The 17,928-nt window shown below is 38.7% G+C and overlaps 1 protein-coding gene across 1 annotated transcript in view; it reads left to right on the forward strand.

The window, feature by feature from the left end:
- Nucleotides 1-17,928, forward strand: part of SMOC2 (SPARC related modular calcium binding 2) — a 150,511-nt gene that overhangs the window by 95,827 nt on the left and 36,756 nt on the right. Inside the window, exons 8-9 of the mRNA XM_075147915.1 lie at nt 8,058-8,244; nt 15,362-15,444. Of these exons, the coding sequence (XP_075004016.1) occupies nt 8,058-8,244; nt 15,362-15,444 (270 nt within the window). The remainder of the gene's footprint in view (nt 1-8,057; nt 8,245-15,361; nt 15,445-17,928) is intronic.

A 17,928-nucleotide genomic window follows, 5' to 3' on the forward strand; every position in this document is an offset into this window, starting at 1 on the left:
ACATTTAGAGCCAGATTCTGTCACGCTTGTAAGTGAAGACTGACTTCTCTGTGAGTTTTCATCAAGTCAGTGGACAGATCTCATACTACTGGTTTATTCAATCTAAATAAGAATGGCAAAATTTAGAATTACGTTTTGTTTAAAACCAGATGCTAGTTTGATCCCTTATAATCTTTACAATGGCAGTGTGAGAACTCAGTGAAGGAGAAAAAGGATTGTAAATGAATAATTGAGTAATTTAAATAAGTTATAGTTCTGCGAGAGGAGAAATGTGAATACTTACATAACATTTCTCATCTCTTTAACCAAGAAGTTGGGCTAAAAATTAAACAAATAAGCAAACAAACTGCTAAAATAGCAGGCTTTTGTGGCAAAACAGTTCTTTTTCTTTTACAGTGTTGTGTTTACAATCTTTCTTACAGTACTCCCGGTATTTCAAATTCTAAGAAAAATAATGAATTGCAGAGGGATGTGCAAAACCTCCCCTAAACCAGAAACTCTTTTAAAAAATCCAGTAGTCAAGTGGGTTTGGACTTTGGTTAAAGAGCAAGTCATCCTATTTTCATCTGAGATCTTTGTCTTAATGGTCCCCAAACTTTCGCCTATTGGTAGAACCCGAATTTGTGTCTTGCAGAAATGTTGATTTGACCTAGTGTCACTTGGCTACTCAAACCCAGGGTAGAAGCTGAGAAAATCCTGGTGTATAGAGGTAGATTGGATTGGCTGTGGCCATGTTCTTTTCAGGTAAAGCTAAATGGGAGCTGGTGGTCTCTGTGTTCTGGATCTTTGTTTCAATGGGCTCAGTGCATTTCCAGATGATTCTCCTTGTGTATTGCAGTGTCTTTGCATATGAAACCACATAGATAAATGAGAGCATCTGTCTATGATTTATCCTGCTTTGTTCAGTGGAATAAAGTACATAAATTAATCTTTAGGGCTGTGTTGAAGCCATGAGCTTTGTGTTTAGCCGCAATCATCTACCCAAGCTCCAAAAGTGCAAAATAGTGATCAGCTGTACATTGAGACTACTCTGCAAATGCACACAAGGGGCCTGAAATATTTGGTTCCCACAAGTTTTCGCAAACAAGAATAAGTATGGGTAGGAATGTTGCCAGCTTTCTCCAGGCCTTGAGAACCCTCATGCTGATGCGTATCTGAACCTAATGTAAATCAAAACATGTGGCGCCAGATGAGTTTTAATACTGTAATTTAGTCTTAGGTTTTGGTTGCCATCTAGATGTTGGGACTAAGGTTGAGTGTTTATTAATGTTACCTATTCCTTACAATCAGTACTTGGTCCATAAGCAAATATTATGCTTAATTGGAAACATACTTGCATGTGAATATATTCAGCTGAGGACTGATGCATTGTCCATTGAATTTAGTGGTTATTTTTCCATGGATTTCTACTGGGGGAAGACTGGGCCACAGAAATACTCTTTGTTTGATTTAGGTTTATGAATAGTCTTTATAAGAAGCTAGTAGAAGGAGCAAAGTTGTTCCTGCATTTGTTTGTAGCATTGAGCTATGCTTGATTTCTGTGAGAGATGAATTTATTTGAAATGGTCAAGAGAGGGAAGGCAGGCAAATTCTTGTAAGAACAGGGCTTCTTAGGAAAGATTAGTGTGAGATGCCCATACTCTGGCCATAAGGGATGAGAAAATTGTGTACGTAAAGGGTATGAGGTTGGCATCTTAAACCGCATTATACCACCTCACCTACCTCTTCAGAGAAGGAATCTGTCATGCTAGAGAAGGTCTAAACACAGGCTAGAAACCCTGAAAGAATATGAAGCTGTGGAGTTACACCCCTCCTTCATTAGAATGAAATAATTTATGGAATTTTTTTTTTTTTATATTAGCTTCCTTGGAAGCTGCGTTTATAGCAGGAACAGATATGATGGATTCTGGGTGATGAAATTGGTCAGTGACAGGTAAAGAACCTGCTAGTTTACCTTGAAGGTACATGTTTGCTGGAGTTAGGAATAACAGGGCCACTGCTGTAATGGATCATTTTGCCATCCAGTCAACGTAAATTCTTCCGCAGGGAGAGCATAGCTTGAATAGAAATCATCCCACTTCCCACTGCCTTTCTGAAGTGAACATTTTGGTCATATGTGGAAATACAATTTGGTGTAATGCAAGTAGAAATCCATTCAATGAAATTTGAAGACTATGAAAACTAGTTGAAAATACAAAAAACACATTGCAATCAGTTTCCTCGGGGCCTATTAACTTCACTGGTTCAAGGAGGGTTCATCCTAAGCAAATGGATAAAATTCTTATCCCCGTGAGATGTGAATTTGTTGGAGGGTTGCATGGGTGGCATTAGGATGACTATTTATCCATCCTAATTATTATGGTTTTGAAATAAACTGGCACAGAACTTGTGGAAACCAATATTTGAAGTGTTATGAAGGGGTTCCTAAATTAGGCTTAATTTACTAGGACAGAGAGGTGATTTGCATAACATTTTAACTAGGAGAAATTGTCATACAATTTAAGTCTCTTTTTACTGAAATTTGAACATGAATATATTCTGTCTATATATCCTCTCAGAAACATGGGAGAACTGCAATATTAACTGTCTCTAATGTTACACCGCACTCCTCCAGAGCATGCGTATCAATTTTCGGAGTATTTTTGTTCACAGGTTTCTTGTTACCTGCTTTCTATAGAGGACATTGAGCTTCAACCCCTAATAAAAGATCCCTTTACTGTGGAAACCAGGCTGTCTAAATTGTCCTTTCATGGCCCATTATGGTAATGAGAAAAGGGGGGAGAAGGAACCAACTGAAAACAGCATTTCTTGGAATGGATTCTGTTTGTCATATACACATTGTGGGGTTGAGGAAATTGAAAGGAAATGTTTGTATAGTGGCAGGAAATGTTAAAGTAGCATACAGACGCCTTTGTAATTTTCTGCAGATTTGGCAACTTGTTTCTGCAGAACACACTGAAATTTAGACATAAATACATCAATTCACATTTAAGCAAAAAAAAAAAAATTTGTAATCATGAAAATTCCACAGGTTGGGAGAAGCTGTGATACGACGCAGCACACCAACTGCCAGATTTTCTGAAACAAGGGGCTAAAACATCTCCTGTTACAAGACTAACAAGATGATTATCATAACTTACATAATACGGTGCTTGGTATTTTAGATATGCTACAGACAGACGCATAGTTACACGGTTTGTTCAGGATGACTTTTCCAGAAAAGCCACCTCTTTTCTCCTCCAGGACATCCCCTAGTAAACATTAATTAACAGTTTAAGTAACCCATCAGAGATGAATAAATGCAGTCTTTCATAAATGTGGATTTATTTATAATAAATAAATTATAAACATATAATATAACACTTTATAATAAGTGTTTTACCCTGCTACTATTGAGGTATTTTTCTGTTCATGTAAATTAACTTGATTCATTGAAATGCAGCCTGTTTCTTTAGGGAGAATTCATCATTAGCAACAAGAACTTACTCAAGATTTTATACAAAACATGAAACTTATCCATGGAGTTTGTCGTTAGCTGGAGTATCTTTTGCATTGACAGAAGATGCAGCTTTTCAGCTGGTTATTTGTAATGGACTATGAAGACATCTTGAACCAGAACAGGAAAAGTGTATTTAGTAACTAACATTTAATTAAAAAGGGAAGAAATGGAATAGCAATGTGACATAGGAAGAGCAACACACGTTACATTTAAAGCAGGTTCTTAAATTCATTCTCATTCAAAAATTCCTTTTCAGAGTAAATAGGTGGTCATTAGGTGGTACAAGGCTCTTGTTGTAAAACTGGGCAAAATATACCTATTTCCTTACATGATTGAAACTTGTGTGTTGAATCCCTAATGCTTATGAACCTGGAATAAAATATACTTTTGGGTAGAAACTGCAGGAAGTTTCTTCACCTGAGATGAAGGATCCCAACTGAGCTACAGTGTGGCTGGCTAACATGGTAGTCTGTGCAAAGGATTTTTCAGCCATGTCTGTCTACTTTATTGAACTAAGATGCTTGGAAAAGCATCTCTTTTTTCCAGCAAGACAAAACTGAAGGAACTAAGTGAAAGAATAACAGTGTAAGCATATTCCCTGAAAAGATGAAGCTGGAGTGTCAGTGCTTTTCTCTTCCCAGAAGGAATGTTATTGTAGTAACACATTCCGTAGAAAGTTTGATGTATTTTGATGATTAAGGTATTTATCCTACTTTTATTGTGGCATAGATCTTTTTATGTACTGTTCTCTTTATGAACTTCTGGCATCCATCTGTTATGGTTCCAGATCATAGTTGTTGTCAGATTGTTTGGACAAACTGTCAGGAATTTTCTAAGTTAATGACATTTATCACTGGTTCTCCTGGCAAATGAACGTTTGTTAACCATGACTCTTCTGACATTACAGAGGCAATTATTTGCAGCAGTACGGTAGCTCTGTGATAAGAGCTCTTAGTCATCACAGGCTATAATTTCATCTTTCCAGTACTCCTGTTGTAAATAATTGAAAGAAAAGTTTGAAAGGGAATGAATGGTTCCCTCAGAGAGGAAATTACACAGAGGACTAATATTCTGGTTCTGGGAAAAGCAGGCAGGATTATAGGTAAGCACTTTAGAGCAGTTTTCATTTGCTTTATTTAGGAACAGTGTTCTAGTGGGGAAAGCAAACAATGAAGTAGTAATGGTGGAACAAATGTTCATGTCAAAACTGTACAAAAGCATTGGACTCTGCAGAAATGACGCTTTTGGGCCGTCACTAAGCATATTGCCTGATAGCTCATTAGCCTTTATGAAAGGAAGGGAAATAATAAAGTATTCTGCACTTTTGGTGAATAAAATGAATGAACTGGGTTCAGCAGATATGTGATAAGGCTCATTCAACTGACAGACATGATGTCCATCACACTGATTTATATTTTTTCCAATTTGCTAAAAATAATCTACACATTACCTGACAACTAATTTACAACTAATAATAAACTCCTCTTCTTGTTACAATTTCCCATCTGTAGGGGAAGAGTAAGAAATTAAAGGTTCCAAGAAGGGGAAAGTCCTTCCTGAAAATACCATAATTTCTTTTATATATAGTTTTTTGTTTTGAAGGCCTTTGCTGCTGATGCTTGTTCTTCAAAGGCAGATTTTTTCCTCACTAAAGTCCTCCCAGTTACAGGTCTTTTACCTTAGCGTTTGGTATGAATCATGTTTTTTTGTCTATTTTTCATACTTTTGCCGTTAAGAACATTCCTTTTTATCTTTAAACCTTCCTTTGATTACTGTCACTGGCTGTCCTGTTTCCATTCTCACTTGAAAGGTTAAGTTCCACCAGTCTCCTGACTCTTCCTCCTAAAGCCATAAGCTACATCTGCAACCCTTCTTGGACATCTCTTCATTAATACTGCTTCTCTGTACCTCTGAGGCATAAAACCAGACATAAGGGAGAAAAAGGACCAGAACATACCTGACCTAGTGCACAAGAGACAAATTTCTAGCTTGAGCAGCAGCTTGTGGAAAACCTTGCCTTGGCAAGTCACTCAGGGGAGTAAAGACCATTTATCTAGGTCTGTAACACCTGCTCCTAAATCACCACAACGCAGGTGACTGCACTGGCCCGTGACTCCAGTGGTTTTGAGACAGCAGTGCAATCCTTTGCTGGTTGTTTCCAACAGTGGCAAATAGAGCTGCCCAGAAATTAGATGGTGTAGCTTAGGCTCACAGCTGAAACAGTCCGTATCTGCACTGGGAATTCTCCATCACAACCTCTCTGTGCTGTTACATTTTATCCATCTGGATGACCTGACTATGTAGTCCCTATATGCCAATGTATTTTCTAAACAAAGCTGAGCGCATGAAAATGTATTGCTTCTCTGGGTTTGCGAGAAGTAATAATACTTGCACATCTGCCAGATTATGCTGCTAGTTACAAGGATGTAAAACGAGAGAAGGTCACAGTAGCTAATGGAATGGTCCCAAAGTTTATCAGTATGAATGAGAAAAGAATTTAGTGGAGTTTAAAAAGGACTAATGGTTTCCTCCCTCTCACTGCAGCTGCTTCACTCCATTTGCTCATTTTTGCTTGATTATATACAAAACATAAAAAGTGAACAACTAAGCTAAGTGATGTGTTTTCCAGGGTTGTTGTACCTTGTAACTTGATAATCATCATAATCCAGATTCACTGAGGGAAAGATTTATTTTGGCTACTCTAGGAGGATGTTGGTGATGGATTTCTAATTTGTGAAACCATAGCTATTTCTGTGAAGGTTTTAACACGCAAATAATTAGCTAGTTCCCTTTTTCAAAGGAACCTTTCTGTCCTCACTACATTGATTCTCTAAGTACAGTTTATTATCTAAGCACTGGTGCTTTGAGAGCTATTCCATTTCTGATTATGTCAGTGGGTACACCAAGACAAAACCATGCAAAATCAATCAATTTATCTAGCTGTTCTGCTCAAATACCATATGAAACAAAAAAGGGGGAGAAAAAAAAATCAACCAAAGAACTGAAAAAACACTCCTTCTGTGCCTTGTAATCAAGTTAGCAAGTGATATGCTTGGTTTTAAACCTTTTCGATGGATTGGAACAAAATACACTGTTTTGGAAACCAGGCCATTGTATAGATGTAATTGTGTGCCATTTAAAGTATGAAGGTGTTTAACTTCCTGCTACCTTTTCCCCTGCAACAGAAGTTTTACTGATTTTGGTCATCTGCATTTGCAAGAAGCTGGAAAGGAGCGGTAGCATTGTGGACATAACTAGTGACTTTCTGTCAGTTTTTGCCTACAATTTGCAAAGCATTTTCTGAACCCTGTGGATAAGACGAAATGAGATTAGACTGAAGCTGAAACTCATAACAAATGCACTAGAAAATCCAGTCAGGATTCGAATTGTTCTTCTGTGGGTTGAACTGTGAAAAATCAAGTAAATCCTGCTACAGATTCAGAGGATAAGTGTGTCACTAGTCTTTAACTGACTTGAAAGAAGAACAAATATTACCCACAGAGGTTTTTTTTGTAACTTTAAAATGACTTTTCTTTAACTGAAGAGAATCTTTTATTGACTGAAATTCTAGTAACTTGAAATAGTCCTGTCAGTAATTTGTGTGTTTGTAGAGTGCTTATTGTTATCAACATTCTTGTTTTTCAAATATTTAATTTTTGTTCACTGGATTAGTTTGAGAATTATGCAGAAGCTGTTTTATTAACCATCTAAATTTCACATGATAGGAGACTGACTTTAAAGTTCCTGGAGAAATAATGGCTTGAGTAAATAGTCTGTCTCATTTATTCTCTCTGCAGTGCCACATATACCAGCTTAGTAGTGATCAAAAATCCTCAGCAGAGGTGGTTTTTTACTGATTGGTGTGAACTGACTGGCATTCTCAGGCCCTTGGGGTTTCTGCTCTTTGCCCCCTGGTTCATAGTTTCACGTAAAGGCTAGGAATGTGTAGACGTGTAAGCTTTTCTCACATCCAGAAGATATGTGGGACATATTGTTAATGCAGAGATAAAAATGTATCACTTTTTCTTGTGGGTCTTTGGTCTCCGGAGCAAATGATACATCACCAATACCAGAATCACCAGAAAAGAAAGTGGAAGAATTTTCAATGTATTAAGAGGTTGTTCCAAAACTGGAAAGAAAGAGCAGAATATAAACATCTAAATTAATATCTAGATGAATAATTCATATAAGGAATCCTAAGAAGTTGGATTTTTACTGTTCCCTCTGAAAAGAATCAGTAGTTTAGGGACTCTGGAGTGGGTGAGAATTTTTTTAAGGTGGCAGAGAAAGTATTTGGTTATCCATAGACTATATCTAGTATAGGAAAGGGGGTGTCAGGATACTATTAGGACTGTATTACGAAACAGCTGCATGAAAAGGAAACTAAAGTTCCTAACAGTGTACAGCATAAATCAATGTAGCTGGTATTTGAGCTGTAGGAAGCCTCTTCAAATACAATCCGTATATGCAATCAAAGAAAGATATAAAAACTGTTTGATAAATCTAGTAGGCCCTTTCTGTATAGCTTCTTTAGTGTGTTTTCTTTTCCTTCCAAAAGCATCATCATGTGATCAAGAACTTCAGTCAGCCCTGGAGGAAGCTAAACAGCCCCAGAAAGACAATGTGTTTATTCCAGAGTGTGCTCAGGGTGGCCTCTACAAACCAGTGCAGTGCCATCCTTCCACAGGCTACTGCTGGTGTGTTCTGGTGGACACAGGACGTCCCATCCCTGGTACATCAACAAGGTAAGGGAATACATGTTCAGTGCTCAAAAGTTGTAGTGAGAAGATGCCTTAGTCTGCATGTACTAGCTTGTAGATTTCTATTGCTGGTGGAATTATATCATATAGGTTTCTTCCACTATGAAGATGAAGTGAAATATTTCTAAGAGCCATCAAAAGTTAAGGCCAGATGGCCAAAGACTGTTTCACTGCAATGTCACAGCAGTTTGCTCCCCCAGTCCTCTTTTTTACTTTCTATTTTGTGCTGGGAAGCCAAGGCTTGGAGCAGATAATGAATAAGCCCAGAGGAAACTCCTTAGCCTGAACATAGAAGAACCAAGTAAGATGGCCTATGACAGAAACCACGTCCAACCTCAGAAATGTTCAGTTATTTTTCCAGCAACCTCCTCAACTATTTCATATGACTGGCTTTGACGGAACAACTGCTTGGGAACCCATGGAGAGGAAATATCATTTTAGTGTGTTATTAATAGAAGCTTGGAGTTCAGTCATCTCAGCTGAGCCGGATACATGGTAAAATGTTGTTAGCCACATAGAGCAGATGTAGGAGAGGCAAGTATCAGGTTCCAAAAGATGTTATTTAGGCTGGTTATTGAGGTTTGGCCCTTGAAGGAATGCTATAGAAGCTCATATAAAGCTGACAGGCAGTATGGGTATCTTGATGCAATCATAAATCCTTTCAAGCTTAAGCCAAATCATTTTTTATCATTTGCATAAGGTTTGTGAAAAAACATTATAAGCCACTTGCTGCAAAGTGTTATATTATTGAGGAGTTATTTTCACATATTCTTCAAGTGCTGATTTACTGATAGCTGTTTATACCATAGTCTAGACCATGCCAATTACAGTACCAGCTGAAGTGAGCATGACTTAAAGTTATTGTTGATCTGCTGTTTCTGGCAAGTTGAGATCCATAAACTGCCAAAACAAAATAGTCCAAATTTGGTCCAGAAACTGTAGGATCAGTACACATGTTGTGTGAGGACCTAGAGATGTCCTCTAGAGATTCCAGAGACTCCCTTTTCTGCTCTTCCTCTGTTCTCCACCCCTAGGTTTGTTCAGTTTCTTGGTTTTAGTGCTAATACTTCTTTGGATTATAGTTTAAATCATTTTATGGAGCCTTAGTTCCTATTCTCTAAATTGAGTCCCAATCATCTTCTTGGGCTTGTCAGGCAATAGGACTTCTGCTGCTTTTTTTGTAGTTCTTCTCTATGAGCATTATTTTATTATAGTATTGCAGAATAATTGAGATTGGCAGGGACCTCTGGAGATTCTCTAGTCCCGCCCCTCTACTAAAAGCAAGGTCAGCTAAAGTAGATTGCTCAGGACTATGTCCAGTTGGGCTTTGAATATCTCCAAGTATGGAGAGTCCACAGCCTCTCTGGGCAGCCTGTTCTAGTGTTTGATCACCACCACAGTTAAAAAAAGAAAAAAAGTTTTTTCTTACATTTAAATGGAATTTCCTGTATTTCATTTTGTGCCCATTGCCTCTTTTTCTGTCACTGGACATCACTGAGAAGAGTCTGACTCTGTTTTCTTTATTTTCCCCCCTTTTGAAATTTATAGACATCAATAAGATCCTCCCTGAGCCTTTTCTTCCCCAGGCTGAACAGTCCCAGTTCTCTCACTCTTTCCTTACTATGTCAAATGCTCCAGTCCCTTAATCATATTCATTGACTTTTGCTAGACCCACTCCAGTATGTCCATGTCTCTCTTGTTTGGGGAGCACAGAACTGGACCCAGCACTCCAGATATGTCTCACCAGTGTGAAGGAGAGGGGAAGGATCACCTCCCTTGACCTGCTGGCAATACTCTTCCTAATGCAGCCCGGGAGACTGTTGGCCTTCTTTGCTGCAAGGGCATGTTGCTGCCTCATACTTAGCTTAGTGTCCATCAGAAATCCCAGACCCTTGCTGCAAAGTTGCTTTCCAGCTGGTTGGTCCCCATCCCATGCTGGTGCTGGGTTAATCTTCCCCGGGTGTGGGAGTTTTGCATTTGCCTTTTTTTGAACTTCATGAGATTCCTGCCAGCCCATTTCTCCAGCCTGTTGAAGTCTCTCTGAATGGCAGCACAACCCTCTGGTGTATCAGCCACTCCTCCCGATTTTGTATCATCATCTGCAAACTTGCTAAAGTTGTTCTCTGTCCCAGCATCCTGGTCATTAATGAAGAGGTTAAACAATATTGGCTGTAGTATTGAACTTTGGGGCACTCCACTGGTGACTGGCTTCCAGCTGGAATTTTTGCTGCTGATCACAACTCATTGAGACTGGCAGTTCAGCTGGTTTTCAACATGCCTTATTGTTCATTTATCTAACCCATACTTCATCAGTTTGTCTATGAGAATGTAATCAGAGACAGTGTCAAAAGCCGTGCTAAAATTAAGATAAACAGTATCTGCTGCTGTCTGTTCATCCACTGAGCAAATCATTTCATCATAGAAGGCTGCAGGCTTGGCCAAGCATGATTTCTTCTTCATAAATCCGTGCTGATTACTCCCAATCACCTTCTTGTCCTTCATATGTTTTGAAATAGCTTCTAGGAGGATTTGCTTCATCACCTTCCCGGGAATTGAGGTAAGGCTGACTGGCTTGTTATTCGGCTCCTCCTTGCCCTTCTTGAAGATAGAAGTGACATTTGCTTTCTTCCAGTCCCGAGGAACCTCCCCCAGTCACCATGACCTTTCAAATATTATTGAGAGTGGCCTCGCAATGCCATGAGCCAGCTCCCTCAGCACTTGTGGGTGCATCCCATGAAGTCCCATGGTTTTGTGTATGTCCAGTTTGTTCAAACAATCCCTGACTTGATCCTCCTCCACTGAGTCTCCTCCACAGACTTTACTAGTAGTCTCAGGGACCTGGGTTTCCTACAGATTGGTTTTACAAGTAAAGGCGAAGGAGAAGAAGGCATTGAGTACTTCTGCCTTCTCCATGTCCTTGTCACAAGGTCCCCTGTCCCACCCAGCAGCAGGCCCACATTTTCTCTAGTCTTTTTGCTGCTGATATGCGTGTAAGAAGCCCTTCTTGTTGTCCCTCATGCACCTTACCAGATTTAGCTCCAGAGGGCTTTAGCTTTCCTAACGCCATCCCTGCACACTTGGACAGTGTCTGCATATTCCTCCTGTATTACCTGACCCTGCTTCCACCTCTTGTATGCTTCCTTTTTATGTCTGAATTTTGTTAGGTGCTCCTTGTTCATCCGTGCAGGCTTCCTGCTACATCCTGCACATCGGGATGAACCATTCATGAAACTGGAGGTGGTGATCCTTGAAAATCAACCAGCTCGCTTTCCTATTCATATTTATAGTGTGCATGCAGTGCATGAGATTTTGGCTTCTACTGTCACACCAGCTGGAATTCTGGGTGTTCCCAACACCTTGATGAATCATCTATGGATCTAGAATCAGTCTTCATCTTCTTTTTTTTCTCTTTGGTCTGCTGGATTCTTGTGTTCTGCAACTACGCAGTAACTCAGCTTGGGAGAAGAGGTGGCAGAGAGTTCTTTCACTGGGCTGCCTGTCTCCGAAGTTGGAAGGCTGGCAAGTTGGATTCAATCTCACATATATGATTTAGACATAAATCTTCCTTTTGCTCGATGAGCACTCTGCCTGATGACTAATACTTAAAAGATCAACTGCTGTGGTCTTGACCATTTTTAATTTGTTCAGCTTTGCTGAACTTACGAGGAGTTCTCAATGAACTCCGAGGAAATGATATTTTGTAATATTCCCAGAGAGGACATTTCTGAGCACAGATGGGTAAGTAGAGTACTCAATTTTAGGAGTTTCATACTAAATAAAGAATGACTGGTGTATTTAGGAATCTACAGTCCTGGTAAACAAGCAGGTGGGGTTACTGTCTGGAGTTTAAGAAGAGTGTCTAGACCTCATTTCTGGGAAAGATTTAGGTGGGTCGGAATCCCATTAATTATTTCTTCATTTTAATTTTTTTTTTTAGTCTGTATTGATAAAATTAAACTTTTTTCCCCCTAAGAGGGGGAAGTAATAGGGGATCAGAATATGATGAGTAATATGCAGTTGTCATTTTTTAATTCTTTCTTATAGAAGGGAAAGGGTGAACATCTGAGTCTTTCCTAGTTTAAAGAACCAGGGACTCATGCAAAATAGTGTATGCTATCTTCCAGCTTTCCACTGCGAAATACAAATTAGAAAAGTAGCTGTTAAAACTCTACTGCAGGAACCTATAGCATTAGTAATACTGGTAGCAAGATGGATGCATTGCATCCTGGATTCTCTTCTGCAAATCTGGATCGAATCACTAGGGGACAAAAGTGAAAGGGTAGACAGATCTGGGAAGCTGTTGCCAGAACAGCTTAGCATTTTGCATGTTGTTTGTTTTGAATACATTCATGAGGATGAAATTTGTCATATCATCAGGCTCTGAATACCACAATAAATAGTAGTCCCATTAAATTAGACCACCAAAATGAAGGGAAGTTATTAATACTCATTGACCTTCTAATGTCCTGTCATCTGAAGCAAAGATAAATCATTTGTCAGTGAAGGTATCCCAGAAAAAAACATATAATTTAAAATAAAGATATGTGAATGAAGCACCACTCTAGGACATTTAAGACAGTAAAACTCAGAAGAAATAGGCAAAGTTGTGGTATAAAGCTGGCTTTTATGAAAGCCTCGAGGAAACATCCATTTGACTAGAGGTAATGCATTTAAAGGGTACAAAACCATTCCCTTGAAAATCTGTCAATATGGTCCTTACCAGCTGGCTCCCAGTGCCTCCTGGACAACATAGCGTGACTCTCAGCCTTTTTGCTCAGCAGGGCCATAAGTCCGTGTTCTCAGATGCAACTTTTTAGCAACCAGGATCATGGACAAAGTAATGCCCAATCCACTTGCACAAGATTCTCTAAACTTAAAAAAGAACGTAAATCAGCTGTTTCATGAGGCGCCCATGCTGTAGAATTCCTGTGAAACTCTCCAGCCTCCACTGCTTTGTACACCTCAGTAAATCTCGGTGCTTCCCAGCAGACTGCTCAGAGCTATAAAGCAGCCTTCATAAGCTCTTGATGACTTTAGGTACATATGCACTGCTAGGGATTCTTTCCTTTTTAAAATTCAAAAGAGTAACTTGGGATGTCTTTTGACTACATTATTTTTAACCTGACAGTGCTCCATTCTGACATGCTATCCCTTTCCCACTCTTTCCCCATCAAAACTGAGGCAAGTGTGTTTTTCTTATCAGTTCTTAGCGTGGCTGTGCCTGTGTGGTAAACTTCTAATGATTCATTTCATCTTTCTTCACTTGCTTTAAAGAGTTAAACATGGACTTTTCACATTATAGCATTTTAACACCTATTGGGCTTTAATAGATTTAGTTTGTATATGATGAACTACACGTGTATATAACAAAAATATAAGTCAAAAAGGTAGAAGAGTAGAGGAAAAAAAAGAAAGTGTAGGCACAGAACAGTAACAATAACGGAAGAAGACGAGGGGGATGCAGAGTCAGGTATCAGATTAATCGGGAACCAGGCTTGTTGCCAGATACTGCATTAGTGAGTATTGCTCACTTTTTTCTTGGCTGATTGAAGTGGTCATCCATCAGGTATCTGAATCCAGCCCATTCATTCAAAGCAGCTTCTATTCCTGCCATTCTTTAGGGGAAAAAAGTGCCTGTAGCTCTCCAATGTCCATGAAACAACACTATACCTTCTTGCAGCAGCCAAAATTTGATGGGCCACTGGGCAGTTTCATTAGATGATGTGGAAATAAATCAAGCACTCCAAGGAAAAAAAGATTTTTTTTTTTTTTCATTCTGCCTGGTAATTAAGGTCAGAATACTTAGGTGTTTTTCTTAGGGGCAGTCTGGCCTGGACCCAGGACATAGCCATCATTTCATGCTTTTAGAAAGAATATTTTCTTCCAAAAATTTGGATTAGTATGTTTTAATTAGACATTTTAGTATGCTATTCAGTAAATGTCATTTTGTGGAACTCTAGAATAGGAGAATTTCAAAGAAATATGAGCAGTTATATAAATTATGAAAGAACCTAGATTCAGTGAACAGGTATGTATGTGCAAACGCTTGTGTGTGGACACGAGTCATATTACTAAGTGTTTTTAACTGAGAATTGAAACTTTCTCTGAAATGCTACACACTAAATTCTGCAGCTTCAAGCTACTTTAGGAGAATGAAAAAGTAAAATTTCTCAGAAAGAAATTCTGTCAAGCTGAGTAAAAAGCCACCATGCGTCGATAGTGGGATTGTAAGAAAAAACAACAGATTCAGCAGCAGATGCTCCCATGCCTCCTAGTCTTGCATAAAAGATATGGCTAGAAATGTTGCATAAGTCAATGTTTGTTGGAAGTACAAATAGCACAGAGTTTCTTCTTACCAGCTGGACTAACAAAGTGGCTTTAAGTAAACTCAGAAAGCATAGAGGAACCAGAATATTCCAGTAGCAGATGGAGATTCAAGCTTTTTCCCGATCCATTTCAAGCTGTTCCAGCCCAATTCCCTTCCTTCTGGAAACCCTATCAGTTCTCTGCTCTTGTTTAAAATGTTAGCTGTTCATGGTTAGCCCCTCTTATGTAAACTAACATTTTTTTTGGAGAGGATACAGTAGCACAGAGCTGCAGTAGTAACTAACTACAGTTCCTGCCTTGCTGTGATTTTGAAATTGCTTCTCTGGTGTTTCCCAACATGAATACTGTGTCAGATGTCAGAATTTGTCATATTGTTTATGGCTTTTTGATTTGGTAGGTGGGAGGAGACTCTGACTTTGGTTTTGGTTTTGTGGTTTTTTGGTGTTTTTTCAAAATTATTTTTTATTATGAATTACTTTATAGCAATTCCCCACAGTTTTCTCCTTCCTCAGTTTTCCTCCCTGTAGAATGGGCTTTGGAATCGATATTAATTTTCTAGTTTGGTATCATCCCCAGGAGAATAAAGATGTGCTGGCTCCTTTGAGGTAAGTGGAAAATAGGCAGATGAATTTGCATTGCCCCTTCTGAATGAAAAACAAACATTCCCTGAATAAAAGAAGGTGCAAGTTTAATTTGGACTACAAAATTGGAAATAAATTAGTTCTAAATCAAATTAACCTTGGCTGGTTTTATTCTCTCCCTGTTCATTCTTTAGGTATGAACAACCTAAGTGTGATAACGGTGCCAGAGCTCACCCAACCAAAACAAAGGATTTGTACAAAGGACGCCAACTTCAAGGTCAGTGAAATAGATAAATTTGGTTTCATGCATTCCAATGCTTTGTTTATTCACTGCAATAAGTTAGAAAGCCATTTCTTATCCTGTATCAAAACAATGTATCTTTTAGGTATCGCTATATTGATTTGCCACTGACTGAAGTCTTTGACTTTGGAACAATGTATGTAAATATGTGTCCTGGGATGTTGTCAGAGAAAATAAGGCTCATTTTTCGCAGTAGTTTAAAGGCAGTCACATTTACTTACTGGAATTATTCCTTACTGTTGTCATACCAGAGAAGTCAGCAAATATGTCTGGAATAACTTGGCCTGTACCTCATAATCCTTGTTCTAGCAAAATCCATGGGAAATTGACCTCTATCTTCAAATCAGTCTAAAAGATGTATCATCTACTTACTTTTTTCCAAGAGAAACCTTGTCAGTTTACCTCAGAATAATATTATTTTATTCTTCTCTCTTGTAGGAACAAACCTTGGTGTTTATTAAATTTTTCATTTTTTCACACTTTTTATAAGCATGTGAGAAATCTTATCTCTGGATAGTTGAGCTACAGAGAAGTCAGTAGTCTTGCTTCATTTTTGAAATGTCCTTTTAATATGTTTGAATAACTTGAGTGTAGCAGGTTTAGTGATATTGCACGTTATGAGGGAATTATGAATCACTGTCAGCTATTGTAAAGAGCCAGAAACAAGCAAATAATGTGGGCAGATTTTTCTGTGTCATGAAAATATTTCAGTTTAGCCACCCAGAGAAACATCTAGACAATAATTCTGAACTAAACATGCCCATCAGTGTTGAAATGCATATTTAATGAAGCACACATTAATACTCTCTGGCATGAAACAAATTTAATTACAAGGTATAATAAAAGAAAGAAGTCAGAAATATGAATGATATGTCATTATACCATATATAATTATATGTTGTGTTCTACATCGAAAAAAAGTCAATCATAGGATTAACTGTAAACCACCCAATTACTGTGGCTGTAAAAATGGCATATCTAGCTAGGTATGATTGGACAGACAGACAGGAACAGGACAGACAAGGCAGACAAGGAAACATTCATGCCACTTTAGATAGCCCTATTATTTTTTCTGGATTTTATCTAGAACCATGGGTACAATTCTGGTCATCTGTGTTCAGGAAAACGGATACACAGGAGAAGTGAGCTAGCACTAACGTATCAGGGAAAGCAGCTACTTTCAAAGAGAAGGCAGCTAGCATTTGCTTCATTTAGACAAACAAGACGAGGTCTAGAGGTGATATTGTTCCTCTGAGACCATGAGGAAGAGAAACTGTTTTCTTCCGTGACAATTTTTGGCACAAGAAAAATAGGTGTGAACTACCCTGAATGAGTTTCACCTGGGAGCTGTAAAGTGGTTTCCAACTACTAAAGCAGTGAGGCCTTCTAAAGAACTAGTAATGGGGCAGAAAATCTGGTTAGTTTTTTAGGTAGATCTTCATCACTTTATGAATGAGACAGTGGGAGACAAGGTCAAATGAGTGAGGTACTCCACATTATGGCTTATCACTTAAGATACTGAACCTGTGTATATACTAAGAGATGAAAAGCTGATTTGCAGTAAAAATTCACCTTGGAGCATGAATTTCACAGCTCTTACCAAATTGTCTCCATTTCTCTTCCTTCACAAAAAAGGGAGGGAGCATGCCTGACTTGCAGTTTTGCAGTTTAGCTGCTCAGAGAGTTCACAAAGAATCATATGTGCCACAGAAATCCTCAGATATGTGAAACTTAGTTGCCAATACACCTCTGTTTTCAGTCAGATTGATGATGTTTATCCATCATTTCGTCAGTCAGTACTTGCTTACCAAAATTACTTACTGCTGTTGTAACTTCAGGGAAGTTAGCAGGTATTTCAGGGATAAATTGGGATATTTTGGACCTTATTGCCACCTTTCAATACTTAAAGGGGGTTTATAGAAAAGACGAGGACAGACTTTTTAGCAGGGCCTGTTGTGACAAGACAAGGGGGAATGGTTTTAAACAGAAAGAGGGTAGATTCAGACTAGATATAAGGAAGAAATTTTTTACGATGAGGGTGGTGAAACACTGGAACAGGTTGCCCAGAGAGGTGGCAGGTGCCCCGTCCCTGGAAACATTCAAGGTCAGGTTGGACGGGGCTCTGAGCAACCTGATCTAGTTGAAGATGTCCCTGCCCATGGCAGAGGGGTTGGACTAGATGACCTTTAAAGGTCCCTTCCAACCCAAACTATTCTATGATATTTTACAATCCTTACTCCATGGAAACCAATGGAAAGTTGGCCATCTTCAACAATTTATTTCAAGCAGCGCTTGCATAGTTACAGAGTGGGATAATTACTTGATTTCGTGTGTGTTTTTTCTGACTGAAGAGAACTTGCACTCAGAAGAGCGTGTATAACAGAGTGGAAACTGAAGAAACAAGTTTTGCACTAAAAGATATCACTTGCTGGTCATTCCTACCTTTTGCTAAAAATTTTG

Source organism: Calonectris borealis, chromosome 3, assembly GCF_964195595.1.
Source record: "Calonectris borealis chromosome 3, bCalBor7.hap1.2, whole genome shotgun sequence".
In the NCBI taxonomy this organism is placed as follows: Eukaryota; Metazoa; Chordata; class Aves; order Procellariiformes; family Procellariidae; genus Calonectris; species Calonectris borealis.